The 15,997-nt window shown below is 63.0% G+C and overlaps 1 protein-coding gene across 1 annotated transcript; it reads right to left on the bottom strand.

Annotated features, from left to right (window-relative positions):
• Positions 1–3,594: 3,594 nt before the first annotated feature.
• Positions 3,595–5,063, bottom strand: GPR84 (G protein-coupled receptor 84). The gene is made up of 2 exons (XM_065419792.1): positions 5,023–5,063; positions 3,595–4,834 (listed from the first exon to the last, which is right to left on the bottom strand). Exons 1-2 carry the CDS (start codon positions 5,061–5,063, stop codon positions 3,595–3,597), a joined length of 1,281 nt encoding a protein of 426 aa, XP_065275864.1.
• Between the last annotated feature and the right edge of the window lie 10,934 nt (positions 5,064–15,997).

The raw sequence follows: 15,997 nt of genomic DNA, 5'->3' as shown, positions 1-15,997 counted from the left end.
CGCCTCCTGGAACTGCACCTCTCTGAGCCTTAGCACGCCTGTCTCCCGCCGTGGGCCCCCTCAGGGAGTCCACTCACTCTGGACCCCCCGGGGCCTCCACTCCCAGAGGGAATTTTGCCCCCCATTCTCTAGACCGGAGAGACTCTCAGCCAGCATAAAACAGGAGGGTTTATTGAGAGTCTGAACACAACATAGGAAACTCTCAGGGCCTCAGGCCTGGCCTCCCTCAGCACAGCACATCCAAGTCTCCCCTGCATCCAGGTGGGCTCTGCCTGCTCTCTCTCTCCAGTCCCAAGCCCCCCCTGCTTCCCCGCTGGGCATCCGATATCACCTCCCCCAAGCCCCGCCTCTGTCCTTTTGTCTTCTGTCCAGGTAAACAAGGTCGCCTGGGCCTCCTCTCCCCTCAGCCGTCCTTTGTTCCCCTCTGGCTGGAACCAGCTGGTCAGGTCACCGGGTCCTCTCTCCGCAGCCCATTGTCCTCCCACTGGCCAGAACCAGCTGTGACTCCAGTGACTCCTGGTCACCAGGTCACCAGTTGTTGGGATGTCCATTCTCCCGGCCATTGGCCGGGGTCCCAAGTTCCGTCGCCGGTCCTCTGTAATAACAAACTCCCTCTCCCATCACCTCGTTAAACCAGTAACACCCAGGGAAACTGAGTCCCACCCCCTCGGCATGCAAACCATTGAAAAGACCAAGAAAATCCCCGACTTCGTCACAGCCTGTTAGTAAACTTGGAACGCAAGAATCTCAACCCCGCCCCCCCCCTCCGCCGAGTGCAATATGCAACCCTGGGTACCCCCCATCCTGCTCTGTCAGCAGAGAATGAAGGGGCGGATGCAACTCGGAGCCTTGTGCAATCTCTTCAGGGAAGTCCAGGCCACCCAGCAGCATGGGACGGGGACGCTGGGGCCACGCACGGGGGAGGCTGGAAGCTCATAGGGATGGGGCTGGGGGGGCCGGGAAGGTCGTGCAGATGTGGGGGGGTGGGCTGAGCTGGGGATGCTCTGCCAGGATGTGTGTGTGAATCCCACTCCCCAGGCACCAGGGGAGACCCAACAACAGGTCCCCTGCCCCACACAGGGGAGCTCCAGGGGGTGTTGTGGCTGCTTCAACACCCCTCCCCCCCATGCACACCGTGTAACCCCCCCAGGGGACCCTGAATCTGACTCACAGCAGCTGCCATCTCTGGTTGTGGAGGTGGTTCCAGACCTGAGGGGCTCTGTTTGGGGGCAGGGCTCAGGCCTAGGGGGGGCTCTGACTGGGGGTTCCAGGCCTGGGGGCGAAGTCTGGTGGGGGACAGGTTACAGGTTTGGGGGGGTCTGGGGGGGGTCCAGGCCTGGGGCGCAGTTCCCTGCAGTGGCAGAATGATGCACGGGAGTGTCTGGCTGGTGGGGAGGAAACGGGTCTGTGGCCAGTGCCTAGGGGTGGCTGGGCGGGCACTGCCATCTCTTGCCAGGGGCCCAGGCAGTGGAGAGAGCGGGTTCAGCCCTTGTTTGCTGGCTGCAGGGGCCCAGAGCGAGCCCCCAGGCGGTGATGACCCCTGAGCTGCGCTAGAGAGGAAGGAGGTGGGACTAGCAAAGGGCCCGAGTGGGGAGGTCCTGAGAGGCAGTGGGGAGGGGGAGGCGATGGGGAACCGGCCCCGGCTGGGCTGAGCTTTGCGCTGGCTTAGAACCAAGTGCCGGCCCTTTGGCTTCAGCCTGTTTATGCCCAGATGGACCCTGCGCTCCCTAGGCCACCTCACAACCCACCCACCCCATCCCTGTGCCAGGTGTTGTTCCCCAGGGCCGCCACCTGCCCTGCAGCCCCTTGCACCAGCCTGGCTGGGTACTGGCAAATCGGGGCCTCGTCTCTCTGCCAGCCGGGCCCCCCACCCCCTTGTAATGCAGGTGATGGGGCGGGGGTAACCCGGGGGTGGGGGGCAGCCCTGTGTGCCAGCCGAGGGCCAGGACCAGCTGCTCTGCTGGGAGCATGGGCGGGGCAGGCTCTGCCCCCCGGCTGAGCTCCGCGGGCGTGTCCCACAGACTCAGGGCCAGCTGGTGCTGTGGGGGTGCTCGGCCATGGGGCCCAGCTCCGCTCTGGTGGACCCAGGGGCCAATCTTATCCCCCCAGTGCATGCGGCAGGACCCCTCTTTGCGGATAAAGAGGCAGCAGTGGAACAGGCTCTAACCCCAGCCCTTCCTCCCCCTGCTGCCCCAGCCCCCGCACGCAGCCCCAACCCCCACCCGTGTGGCCCAGCCCTGCCACGGGTCCTGTCCCTTCCGTATTTACTCTCCGCCTAGAGCTGACAGTCCCGCACAAAGCAAAGGCTCGCCGTGGCTCCCTGCCCCGGGGCCCATCCCCCACAGCGAGGCACTGTGTGTTGGGGGAGCGGCAAGGCCCTCCCCCCCCCCTCCTCCCCAGCCCTTCAGAGAGTTTGGGGTCAGAAAGGCCCATTGGGCTCAGCCAGCCTGAGTTGAGGCCCCTGTGCCGGAGCAGGGCCTGTTGGACCGTAGGGCAGCCCTACGAACCCCCCTCCCCTCCCTGGGGGACCCCTGAGCTGGGGCGGCCCTGCAAGCCGAGGACTGGGCTCCCCCTGCAGCAGACCTCTAGGTGAGGGGCTGGCCGGGGATCTCCCGCCAGGATCCTGGCTCTGGGTCCGGCTGTGGGGGCTGCGCAGGGCCAGGCTGGGGCTCTCCAGGGTATTGGTCCCCTTGCCCTGCATGGATCCTGGTCGTACCCTGGCCTGGGGGGCCAGAGTCCCAGACAGCTCTGAATACGCAGCTGTGAGCCCCCCTTTACCACCTCTCGGGGCTCCCTGCCCCACACACAGCTTGGACTGCACCCCAGATCCCTTTGCCAGATCAGCCACGTGGTGGTGCTGCACCCCAATCACCCATCCCCCAGGGCTGGGCTCACTAGAGACCCCGTCGCTGGGCTCTAGGCAGCACTTAGCCAGTTGGAGGCCCAAGGCTGAGGACAGAGCTGTTGGGTGGGGTGGGGGGCGGGTATTGCCTTGGGGTGGGTAGGACCTAGAACAACCCAGGACTCCATTAATATCCCCTCCTCTTCCCCCCCACCCCCCACTTGGTGCTTGGATCCGCACACAGCCCAGACCTATGGTCGGCCACAGCCCCAGGCCCCCCACCCCACGGCCGACGGAGGGCTCGTCCGCTGGCTGAGAACAGACAATGCAGCCGATACTAGATACACAGGGATCCGTTTATTGAGGCAGTGATAGAAAAATTACAGGGTGTAAATCAGGAACAGACAATAAATAGAGCTGGGAAGGCAGGGCCCAGCTGGCCTCCGCCACCTCACTAGGCCAAGGACGGTGGGTAAAGGGACAGTCCACACTGGCACTCTGCTAAGGCAGCGCAGAGCCTATCACTGGCGGCCCACACGGGCCCCCCAGAGACAGGGCAGTTCCTCTTGCCACCAGCAGGAGGCACCGGGGCAGGGCAAAGCCAAGGGCACAACTCGCGTCCGGCATGAGTCCGTGCTTGAGTCCAACGTCCTCCCCTGGGGCAAGACAGGATATGGGGTCCCCCTAGGGGCGGGGCAGCACCAAGGCAGCTCCCTGATCTGGGGCAGCCCAGCCCCCTGTCGCCCCAGCCCTCAGAGGCACCGGAGGCGGCGCGAGATGGTGGAGAGCACACGCGTGTAGGCCTCGCGGAACTGGCGGTTCATGGCGGCGTACAGCACCGGGTTGATGCAGCTGTTCAGCCAGGTCAGGTTGGCAGCCACCATGTGCAGCGCCGTGGGCGCCCGGTTCTTGGCGTCAAAGATGTTGAGGAGGAGGAAGGGGATGTAGCTGAGGACGAAGAAGAGGAAGACCACGAAGCACATGCGGGTGACCTTCCGGAACTCCTTGTTGCTGTCCTTGGGCTGGGAGGGCAGGCTTTTGGGCACCGCCGGGGCCTGAGCCGCAGGGGCAGGGACAGGGGCTGGGGTGGGGGCTGGGGCTGGGCCATTTTCCGTGACCAGTGTCTTGGAGGTGTGGCCCTGCTCCGAGATGCTGGAGGACTGGGAGACGCCCGTGTCCACACCGCTGTCCAGCTCCCCAGACTGGCCCGGCGTGGCCGAGCTGGCCCCAGCGACGTAAGCCCCCTTCACGCTGGCCTTCTTCAGCTTGTAGTGGTCCATGGCATGGGACGCCACCTTGACCTTGCGGTGGATGAGGAAGTAGAAGATGCCCACGCAGCTGAGGCCCACCACAAAGTAGAAGGCCATCAGGATAGTGGTGTAGGGCCGGCCCCTGATCCGGTGGAAGCTGCAGGTGCAAACCTTGGGAACCAGCACGAAGACGGGCCAGAGCGGGGCGAAGCTGGCGAAGCCGAGGACCCAGGAGCCCAGGGCCACGAGCCCCACGCCCAGGCGGGAGAAGACCCGGTTGAAGAGGGCCGGGTTGGCGATGAGCATGTAGCGGCTGACGGCGATGAGGCAGAGCGTCAGGATGGAGACCGAGTTGGAGACGAAGAGCAGCATGCCGAAGACGCGGCAGAAGCTGGGGCCGGCCCGCCAGTGCAGGTGCAGGTAGGAGTCCACGGAGAAGGGCTGCAGCACGGCGCAGTACAGCAGGTCGGCCAGCGTCAGGTTGACGATGAGCAGGTTGAAGCGGGTCTGCACCTTGGCGTCGGCTGAGAAGGCCAGGAGGGTCAGCACGTTGCCCAGCGTGCCCACCACAGTGACCACCACGCCCCAGCTCACGGCCACGTAGCGGTACCCCACGATGGATGCCTCGTAGCACGAGAAGTTATCCACAGTGATGTTCGCCATCGTCTCAGGAAGGGGAAGGGCCAGGTCTCGGGGAGGGGGTCGGGTCCCGGAGCACGGTCCTGGCCTAGATCCTTGGCTTCTAGGAACAGAAGTAAAAGAAAAGGGGTCAGGCAAAGCACAGCCCCCTGCCCCAGGAGCCCCTCCCTGCATTGCTCCGGCTGAGCCGGAATCAGCCACACATTCAAAGCGTCTCCCCCGCCTGGGGAGGCACAGACAGGCCGGGCATCGCATAGCTGTGCCCCAGGTCACCAGGGCTGGGGGCACCACCTGGGCTGGGCCAGCTGGGAAGAGGCAGCAGGGCAGGACATCCCTTTGCTCCGGTTGCCAGCCACAGCAAAACCCAGGCCAGGGCATGAGTTAGGGCAGCCGGAGGCTCCTGCCCCTGCACCCCAGCTGGCTGGGCCTTGGCAGCCTGGGGTCTGGGGAGGGTGAGCTGCTCAGCTCAGCTCCAGCCCAAAGGGAGCTGTAAGCAGAGAGGGCTGGGAGAGCGGGGGAGGGGAGGGGAGGGGAGAGGAGGGGAGGCGGAGCTGGGGTGGGGGTGGGGGTGGGGAGAGGCAGGATGGAGGAGTGGGGGACAGGAAGGGCAGAGAAGTGGGGCACAGATCCTCCTATTAAACCATCTGGGGCTGGGAGCCCATCCTGACTCACAGGCCTCAGGCCACTAGAAATACGGGGGTCTCTCCTGGCTGCTGTGGGCTGGACTGGCCTCCCCCACGGCTGGGACCCAGACCCCTCCCCAGGGCCCCACCGCCCTGACATGGCTGTATAGTTACAGAGGCAGCACATCCTAGTGGGAGGCCATGGGGGCTGGGACTCGGGACCAGCTCCGTTCCCAGCTCTGCCACTGGCCTGCTGGGTGCCCATGGGTATGTCACTTCCCTGCTCAGTGCCTCAGTTTCCCCTCCCCCATGTGTCTGTTCAGATTGTGAGCTCTGTGGGGCAGGGAGTCTCTCTCACTCCATGTCTGTTCAGCGCCTGGCCGGGGAGGCTGTGACGAAGTTGGAGATTTTTGTAGTGTTTTACATGAATAGCGTGTGCGCGCCTCAGTTTCCCTGTGTGCTGCATGTTTAACAAGGTGGGGTGGGAGAGAGTTGTAGTTGCAGAGGACCAGGTGTAGTGTGACCAGACGGCAAATGTGAAAAATCGGGACAGGGGGTGTGGGGTAATAGGAGCCTATATAAGAAAAAGACCCAAAAATTGGGACTGTCCCTATAAAATCGGGACATCTGGTCACCCTAACCAGGTGTGACCTCACCTAGCAGCCAGGACCCCCAGACAATGGCCTGGAGATGGGGAACCCTAACAACTGGTGACTAAGAGGCCCACCCCAGCTTGGCAGTCAGCTGGTTCTGGCCAGTGGGAGGACAAAGGGCTGAGGAGAGAGGACCCCGGTGACCTGACCAGCCAGTTCCAGCCAGAGGGGAACAAAGGAGGGAAGAGAGAGGGCCCCAGCCACCTGTTTACCTGGGACAGAAGACAAAGGACAGGGGAGGAGCTGTTGGGGCCGGTGATATAGGAGCCTCAGCAGGAAGGAGGGGGTCTCTGGGCTGGGAGAAGAGAGCAGCCAGAGACCACCTGGATGTGGGACAGACCTAGATGTGCTGTGCTGAGGGAGGCCAGGCCTGAGGGTCAGAGAGTTTCCTGTGCTGTGTTCAGATGCTCAATAAACCCTCCTGTGTTACGCTAGCTGAGAGTCGCTCCGGTCTAGAGATCAGGGGGCATTATTCCCTCTGGGAGTGGAGGCCCTGGGGGTCCAGAGCGAGTGGACTCCCTGAGGGGGCCCAGAGAGGTGCAGTTCCAGGAGGTGGAGGGGCTTATCCCCTGGGAGAGAGTGGACCCCCGAGAAGGGCTGTCGCACTGAAGGGGGTTCCCCCCAGGGACCGTATGGAGTCCTGTGAGTCCGTGACAGAGGCCCCTGTTGTGACGCACCATTTCCCCTCCAGCCACAGCCCTGGGCCCCATGCTGCCCCGGGAGGGGAGAGCAGGGAGCAGCTGCTGGATCCCAGGCAGGCCCGGGCAGGATCCTGGAATGATGCACCAGCGAGCGCAGGCCCCTGGCAGCCTCCCAGAAGGGAGATCACACGCGACCCCATTCTTTCCATCCCAGGCCTAATTGGGGCGTTTCCACGGAAACCGATGTCTCAGATGTCTGCAGAGCAAGTGAGGCCCCACCTGGCTCCCTTGTGAGTTAGGACTGAGCCAGCCCCTTCCCCAGCCCTGGGCATGCCGAGGTGTCAGGGTACCTGGGGGAGCGGCATAATGAGCCCCATCAGCCTGGAGCCAAGCGCCCTGCTCACACGCCCCAGCGAATGCACAGGAATCTGCACCCCTTTCCCCAGAGGGCATCATCGCGCCAGGCACTGCACAGACGCAGCCTGAGACAGTCCCTGCCCCCAGAGCTCAGGGCAGGGTCTGTGACCCTCTGGGAAGGGGACATGCTCCCTGGCCCGGGGGGGAATCTGTCTCCCAGCTGATGCAGAGGGCTCGGGGCTGGCATAGTGCAGGAGACCCCAGCTCTAGTGCAAGCTACTCCAGATCTCGCTCTCTTGCTTTGCAGCCACCCTGTGACCCCTCCCGTTCGCCCCACCGGGGCCCACGGGCTCCAGTCCAGAGGGCAGAGCCCTGGCTCTGTGGCGGCAGCATGGCCCCAAGGAGGATTCAGTGAGCAGCAGGGACTGGTAATAAGGCTCCCAGCTCCGTAGGAACAGCCCCACTGAGCCCAGAGCCGCGTGCGAAAGGGAACAAGCATCGTACGGAGAAGCCCAGCTGGCTCTAGGACAGAGCGCTGCCGGAGCAGGCTCAGAACACACCCCAGCTCAGCAGCCAGGACTGGGGGCTGCTCCCCCCACACCAACTCCTATCTGGGCACTAAAGGCCAGATTCCCATCTCCTCCCTCAGAAGCCCCCTTACCCCATGAATCACCGCACTGGGGACGGCGTGGGCCCTGGGCACCCTCAGCGCTGCCCCTTCCCCCAAGCCCGATAAGCCGCAAGGAGCTGAGGACTCTGGCAACAGGCGAAAGGCCCAGGAGACCGGCCAGCCCCTCTGCCCCCCACGGACCCTGTTTCCTAGCCACCCCCTAGCCTGCCATCAAACCCTGTGCCTGCCCTGCGTGCGCCACCTTCCCTCGCCCCGGGCGCAGTGCCCGCTCTGGCTGTGAGAGTTCCCCCAGCAGGGCGGTCCGTGACCCAGCCCCTCACAGATCTGATCAGCGCCAATGGTGGCTGCACACCGCCCCCTGCTGGACAACCCGGAGCCACATGGCCTGCACTACAGTGAGCCCAGCCCCCCATGGCTAGGCGCAGACCATCCGGGAGGGTCAAAACCCAGAGCGACTTACCGAACCGAGGGGGAGATGTGCCCGGCTGTGCTTGGATAGATCTGCCGGCACAGCCTCGCTCGCTGGCTATTTATGGGCTTCACGCCCCGGCAGCAAGAGAGAAAAGCCCCGAGTTGCCAAAGCCCGTGAGGCAACTTCCTCCTTCCCGGGTGCAGGCGTGAGCTGCGGCGCTGTTTGGAGAGAGGAGATTTAACGCAGGAGCTGAGGCTGGGGGTGGAGGTGTCAACCACAGCAGAACACACAGGGCTCCCGGGAGCACCAGGGCAAGCGCACGGTGTTGGGTCGGGGGCTGCATGTTCCCTGCCAGAAGGGGGCGCCAGGGGGCTCAGAGGGGAGGGCTGGTGCTTGCAAGGGGCCGTGGCAGGGGGCAGGGCAGGGCTGGGCTGGCTATGAAGGGGTTCAGCGCTGAGGAGGCTGCCTGCAGACACCCTGTGGCTCTCCCTGGCTCCTGGCTGCGGGCCTGCGCTGGCAGGGTCCCCACACGAGCTTACCCTAAGGCCTGGCCTGCCCCAGCAGTCACACAAGGGCCTGGCAATGAGCCAAAGCCCCAGCCCTCCCTCCCCATCCCACGCCGGGGGAAGGTGAGATGTGGCCCAGCCAGCCCTTAGCCGAGTGCCGAGCCCCCACATTAGACTGCCCCATTGCAGAGCCTGCAGGCGACTGCTCAGGGCTCTGCTCCGGGGGGGGGGTGTTGTGTCTGCTGGGGGGCAGGGCTCCCCTCCTGCAGAGCTCCCTACTGGCCCCCTCCCCAGCCATGGGGCAGCAGGGCAGGGGGCCATAGGGTAGGGAGTTATTTGAAGCCCTGGCATGGAGCTCGTGGGGTGGCCAGGGGGTGCCAGCTGCCCCCCGATTGCTGTCAGCACCTCTTGTGCCCCCTTAGGCCAGGGCTCAGGAGCTGCCGCGGCCCGGGAGCTGATGAGCCAGGCTCCCCCTGGAGCTTCTGCAACTTCCAAACCTGATATTCTATGATTCTATGACCCCCCACCCCCACGTGGGCACCAGCAGCCCCGGTGCTCAGAGCCGGGCTTCCCCTCTGGGGAAGGGAGACTCCATTTCTCCCACCCCACCCCTGCTGAGGAGCCCCAGCCACACGGGTGCCAGACACCACAGCGCCCACGGACCCCAGCAGCGCCACCCGCTGGCAAGCCCCAGAGCCCTGCCGCCAGCAGCTGCCAGTCACACACATTGGTGCTTAGCGCCAGCAGGGGGCAGCGCAGCCTGCGAGCCCGACTGGTGTGAGTACAAGTTCTGGGGGATGTGGGGGCTGTTGGATGGTTAGAAGCGAAGATTGGCACCCAGGACGCCGGGGTTCTATTCTCTTAGCAAGAGGCAGTCAGGACTCCTGGGTTCTTTTCCCCACTGACTGACCCCAGGAGAGTCTCTTCTGTCTCAGGCCCAGCTACCCAGCTGGCTCCCGGGGGCGAGACACAGCGGGCACTCTGCCACTCACGCCAGGGCTCAAAGCGTGGGAGAAGTGCCAGGGAAATAACCCGCTCAGCAGCAGGGGAATGGTGCCCAGAGCTGGCTCCCAGGCCTATGCTCTAACCATTAGGCCGCCAGCACTCACAGGAAGGTCCGACAAGAGCTGTAAAACCAGTCAGAGACCCGTGGGGAAGAAGGGCAAAGCGCTGGTGTCCCTGGGACTCCCCCGAGGAATGTGAGGGATCCCCGATAGGGAGCTGAGCACCCTTCCACCCCGCCCCCCACTTCCCCTTCCCTTGCGGAGCTGAGCACCCCCTGCCCCCCTACTTCCCCTTCCCTTGTGGAACTGAGCACCCTCCACCCCACCCCCCACTTCCCCTTCCCTTGTGGAACTAAGCACCCTCCACCCCCCTTCCCTTTCCCTTGTGGAGCTGAGCACCCCCATCCTGCCCCCCACTCCCCTGCCCCAGTTTTATTGTCCCACGGGCCATGGCTTGCAGAGCCTCGAGGGAGGTGGCGCTTGGAGCTCATCCACACGGCACAGCGGCCCGTGGTCAAAAGGGGCGTTGCAGCAGGAAGGGGCCCTTCTCTGCAGGGTTTGGCGCTGGGGTGACTGGTGATTTCCCAGCATGCACCGGGGTGCTAGCCCACACTCTGTCCCATGCATGGCTCAAGCTGGGTTTGCCATAGCTGAGAGCACCCAGACCACTGCCCCCATCCGTCGGCTGCACGGGGCGCTGCAGACAGCACGGAAATCCGGCCGGCCGCACGCTCTGAGAACCTCCCTCCGCCTGCGGTTTGCCACAGGCCCGCTGAGTTCTCTTTAGGACTGTTTTTAACCAGCGAAAACTCTTGGGCTCCCAGATGAATTAACGCCAATAAAGCACAGATTTACACAACACATTAACCTGCGGAACTGCCTGCCATTGGGGCTCATTGAGGCCAAAGAAGCACGGTTCACAAAAGGGCTCCATGTGGATGCTGTGGACATGCACATTTACGCCAGAGACTCGGATATAGCCATAAACCCTTGTGCTCCAGACCCAATTTTTCCAGGGCCCTCAATCGGCTGGGACCCCTGGGCACGGGCCCTGTTGGCCCAGTGGCTAATCCAGGGCTTTGCTGGCTGGCCCACCCCTCTCCACAGGCCATTGCCTGCTTCTAATATTAAATGCATGGGAGCCTGCAGATTTCCTAACTCCCTGCTGCCTTCAGTGCCCACCCGGGGGGCCTGCCACGTTCAGCGCCTGCCCGGGGGCCCTGCTACTGTCAGCGCCAGCCGGGGAGCCCTGCCACAGTCAATGCCCACCCAGGGGCCCTGCGATGTTCAGCACCAGTCTGCACGCCCTGCCTTCTGGGGCTGGCATTCTACCCTGTTGCTGGTAAATGCTCAGTGGCTGCATCTTGGGCACAAGCTCTAAACTCCCATGTGGCCCTGGCCTTGATTTATGCTGTTGCTATATTCTGGCCTTCTGTAGTGCGCCTCTCTGGGGCTGGCCCATGTGAAGGATAAGCGCCTACTGCTGCTGCTAGCTGCGGGAGTTACTCTGCTAGCTTCTCGGGAGCGTGCTGCCCTACGGGGCTGGTTTGGTCCCCACTAGTGACCCGAGCTGGGAGGTTGTGTCACCAGGGTATCCCTTCACGTGGGCTTTGGGGCATTCAAGCATCTGATTGGCTGGGGAGATCTGTAAGGCTTTTCTCCAGGCTGTCCCCAGGCAGGGACGTGAGGCTCCCAGGGAGTTGGGGGCCTCCTCTGTGAGGAGCAGGTGGGCCTAGGGGAGCATCAGCAGGGCCCAGCGGAGTCAGCGCTGGATCCGTTGGGGGGCCCGGCCTGAGGCTACACTGGCTTTGTTTTCCATGGGGGCTCCCCTTCTCTGGGGGCACCAACCCTTTGCCGACTCCCCCGCATGGGCAGGAGGCTCGTTCATCTCCGGACTGTGCCCTTTGCAGAGGGAGCCGGCGTGGGCCTGGCAGGTTGGCCCAGAGTGCCAGGAGGGGCTCGTGTGCTGGGGGGGGTCTCAGACCCTGGGGAGGCGGCATTCATTTATTTGCCTTTGAGTTGGCGTGAGGGGGAAACGGCGCAACATAAACAAACCCAGCTCTGCTAAGTGTGTCTGTCCGGCCTAATCCAAACACATTCCACAGTGTGCGCCACGTGGCTCCGGGCCGAGCGCCGCATGGGCCCCGCCCGAGTCCAGCTCCGTGCCCCCCGCCCCCATGGCTCCAGGCCGAGCGCCGCACGGGCCCCGCCCGAGTCCAGCTCCGTGCCCCCCGCCCCCATGGCTCCGGGCCGAGCGCCGCACGGGCCCCGCCCGAGTCCAGCTCCGTGCCCCCCGCCCCCATGGCTCCGGGCCGAGCGCCGCACGGGCCCCGCCCGAGTCCAGCTCCGTGCCCCCCGCCCCCATGGCTCCAGGCCGAGCGCAGCACAGTCCCCGCCCGAGTCCAGCTCTGAGCCCCCCCGCCCCACGGCTCCGGACCGAGAGCAGCACGGTCCCCGCTCGAGTCCAGCTCCGAGCCCCTTGAACCCCCCAGAGCCCCCCTCAGGCCTCTCACGCGGCACCAGGCCGAGCGCAACACCAGCCTTGCCAACATCCTGCTCCGAGCCCCTGCCCCAGCCCCGCCCCACGGCTGCTCAGTGTAATAAGTGTTTTCATTCCCTTCCCCCAAACAGCCCCAGCTCCCCCAAGCTACAGCCTGGAAAAGGACAAGCTGAGATTGCTGGCAATGGTGGCAAGGCCCTTGGGGTGACCATGCAAAGGCCTGGCCAATAAGAGCAGCCCCTAGCCCCTCCCTATGCCCCATCTGCCCCCATGCTGTGCCCCAAGCTGCCCCTACCCTACCTCACACTACTCCTGCCCTGTGATGCCCCCCAGCCCACATGGCCCCATGCCCAGCTATGGTGGAGGGGACTTTCCCGGCCGCAGGCTGAGATATGAGGTGGGAGGCAGCCCCTGGTCCCTGAGAGCGGTTCCCATCTGATGGCCACTCAGCAGCAAGGGATGGGGGGGGGGGGGGGACCTCAGGCCAGTTCCAAGCCACCAGGGCAGGTCCCGGGACCTGGCTGGCAGAGATGCCTGGACTGGGTGGGCTGCCAAGGCTCTCTGGCGATGGCCCTAGTGACAGGCTGAGCTGGGAATCCCGCCATGGGTCCATCCCAGACTGGAACCAGCACGTTGGAGCTAGTGGAAGCGATTGGTTTTGATACCATCAAACCGTTCGCGCAGGAACCAGGGACTGGCCGCTCCCCGGGCAGGACACGCTGCCCACAGAGATCAGGGACTCTTCTCACATTTCTACGGGTAACATCTCGGCTAATGAATCTGATCGTCCGGCGTGTAACAGCCAGGACTCCCCAGGGCCCCCCCCAGGCAGAGCTCCATGCTAGCCCAGCCCTCCTAGTGGTGTCTCCGCAGCCGGCTAGGGGTGAGCCGCACCCCACCTGGGGCTGTCAGCCTCGCTCCCCCTCCAGCCTCAACCCGTCAGCTGAATCTCAGGCTGTGGCCAGTGCCTCACCCCCCCGAGCAGAGCTTGCAAGCCCACAGGAAGAACACTCCTGTGGTTAGGGCCGGAAATCAGGGGACCTGGGCTCTATTTCTGTTTGTGTCACATGCTTCCTGCATGACCCCTGTCCAGTGACCTCACACCAGGCCTGGCTGACAGCGAGCAGCGGTGCCCAGATGCTACAGCGATGGGCCACAGGACAGCCTACAATAAGCAGCACTCACCATCCAGCTGGGGCGTTTGCCTCCGATGGCAGCATGGGTGCCGCCTAGGAAAGCACCTCCGGTCCCAGCGCTGGGCCTCCCCTCTCTGCCCCCCAGCGCGGGGCTGAGACGACCCCACGGCAGGCACGGTGCTGTGGTGACTGCTCGCACCAATCTCAGGCAGCGGGGGGGAGGAGGAGACAGGTTCTGGCAGAACTGGAAAAACCACCCCGTGGGCTTGCCATGCCCAGCTCGGTTCTAGGTTTAATTGGAACCCGGGACACCTCCCAGCTATGATCCCTGCCCGGCCCCTGGCAGGTGGGGCTGGGACCAGGCACTTCCCGTTCTGCAGAGGGTGAGCCGGATTTATTGCCTCTTTATGGGACAGAGGCCCCGGTTGTGGCTTTTTTTTTTTGCTTGAGCTTTTCACCCAATAAATCCAGCTCCTTGTTTTCCCAGGACTGTCTGGGGACGGCTGGAGAACGGATGAGGTTCTGGCCCTGGGGCAGCAGGAGCCAGGGTGGGCGGGTTTCACTCAGCCTCAGCCCTTCTGCTCTGTTTGGGGGCTGCGTGGGGTCGGCTGTGATTTAACTCAAACGCCCAGTGCACAGTGGGAGAAAAGATCTCTGTGATAAAGTCACCGAAGGGCAGGGCGTGCCACGGGCCTTCATCACAGGGCCCGCCCCAGAGCCCCTGCCCGAGCAGGGACTGAGTCATTGCTAGCGTTCAATGTGGGCAGGAAAGGAGAGCCGCGTGGGAAAAACATCCGGGCTGGCAGCGTAGCCTAGTGCAGGGCTGGCCTCAGAGTCGACCCCCAACTCTTGCTGGGGCCATGCTGACAATTTTTCCTGAAATATTGAATTAACTTTAGGACAAACAAATAAATATCCACAGATACGTCCCTGGCTCTGGCTCTGCCTCCCACGGCCCTTCAGCGGGAGCCCACGCTGGGGAAGGTGGGCCGGGAGCACACCAGCCTCCTGCTGATCCCCAGGGTCCCCGTGCGCCGGGCTGGGCAGGAGCGGGGTTGCTGGACAGGGGAGCGTCATGGTGACCAAAGACCGCAGCTGCCTCCACTGACGAGCCGCCTCCGGTGCCGCACACGCTGGCCCCACATGCCTCCCCGAGGAGGCTGCGTGGCGCAGGGTGCTGGTGCCTGCTGGCCGTGCCAGTGCAAACACCAGCGCGGCGCTTCTCGCTGCCCTTGGTAACAGCGATTCAGGAGTGACAGCTGGGCGCTGCAGGGAGGGTCGGCTGTTTTCTGGGAGGGGCGATCGAGGGTAAGGGGGAGGGCTGTCCTACTTCGGGGCGCGGGCGTGACTTGAGATGTTTGGGGGGCGGTAAAACCTTTAAATTGTGCCCTCTACTATCAACATTTATGATTTGGGGGGGCAATGCTCCTCAATCTACCCCAATTCCCCCCTTGTTTTGGAGGCTGTCTTGGCAGCAAAAAATATCCTCCGATGGCCACATTTGAGAAACACTGGCCCAGGGGCTACAGCAATGGACTGGGCCTCAGGACACCGGGTTCTAGTCCTGGCTCTGGCACTGGCCTGCATGGGGAGCTTGGACGTCACTTCCCTTCTGTGTGCCTCAGTTTCTCCAGCTGTACAGTGGAGATAATGATCGTGTGTCCCCCTTGGAAAGCATGTTGAGACAAGAGCTCCGGGTTGTTATTATAATTCTGCCTCATCATGAAGCCACTGAAATGGGGCCCAAACCCCACTGCCTTCCTCTGGCAGGGCCCTTTGAATAACTGACCTGGTGACTGTCCAGCCTAGTGGCTCTGTCTGGCCGGGTCGGTGGTGTTCATAGAATCATAGAATATTAGGGTTGGAAGGGACCTCAGGAGGTCATCTAGTCCAACCCCCTGCTCAAAGCAGGACCAATCCCCAACTAAATCATCCCAGCCAGGGCTTTGTCAAGCTGGGCCTTAAAAACCTCTCAGGAAGGAGATTCCACCTGGATCAACGGGCAGTGATCAATGGCTCCATGTCTAGTTGGCAGCCGGTATCAAGCAGAGTGCCCCAAGGGTCAGTCCTGGGGCCGGTTTTATTCAGCAGTATCTTCATTAATGATCTGGAGGATGGCGTGGATTGCACACTCAGCAAGTTTGCATATGACACTAAACTGGGAGGAGGGTAGGGATCGGATACAGAGGGACCTAGACAAATTAGAGGATTGGGCCAAAAGAAATCTGATGAGGTTCAACAAGGACGGAAGAATCCCATGCACTGCTACAGACTAGGGACCAAATGGCTAGGAAGCAGGTCTGCAGAAAAGGAGCTAGGGGTTACAGTGGACGAGAAGCTGAATATGAGTCAACAGTGTGCCCTTGTTGCCAAGAAGGCTAACGACATTTTGGGCTGTATAAGTAGGAGCATTGCCAGCAGATCGAGGGACGTGATAATTCCCCTCTATTCGGCATTGGAGAGGCCTCATCTGGAGTACTGTGTCCAGTTTTGGGCCCCCCACTACAAGAAGGATGTGGAAAAATTGGAAAGAGTCCAGCGGAGGGCAACAAAAATGATTAGGGGTCTGGAGCACATGACTTATGAGGAGAGGCTGAGGGAACTGGGATTGTTTAGTCTCCAGAAGAGAAAAATGAGGGGGGATTTGATAGCTGCTTTCAACTACCTGAGGGGGGGTTCCAAAGAGGATGGAGCTCGGCTGTTCTCAGTGGTGGCAGATGACAGAACAAGGAGCAATGGTCTCAAGTTGCAGTGCGGGAGGTCTAGGTTGGATATGAGGAAACACTATTTCACTAGGAGGGTG

The sequence above is a fragment of the Emys orbicularis genome, chromosome 19 (assembly GCF_028017835.1).
Source record: "Emys orbicularis isolate rEmyOrb1 chromosome 19, rEmyOrb1.hap1, whole genome shotgun sequence".
NCBI classification, from domain to species: domain Eukaryota; kingdom Metazoa; phylum Chordata; order Testudines; family Emydidae; genus Emys; species Emys orbicularis.
The sequence above is the reverse complement of the archived record's forward strand: the minus strand, read 5'-3'. Positions and strand labels throughout refer to the sequence as shown.

Excerpts from the sequence above, each read along its gene's own strand:
- GPR84 (XM_065419792.1), bottom strand. The coding sequence starts at position 5,063 with ATGTCCTGCCCTGCTGCCTCTTCCCAGCTGGCCCAGCCCAG. Across the intron at positions 4,835-5,022 it reads TCCCAGCTGGCCCAGCCCAG|AAGCCAAGGATCTAGGCCAG; the intron begins GTGGTGCCCCCA and ends TTCTGTTCCTAG.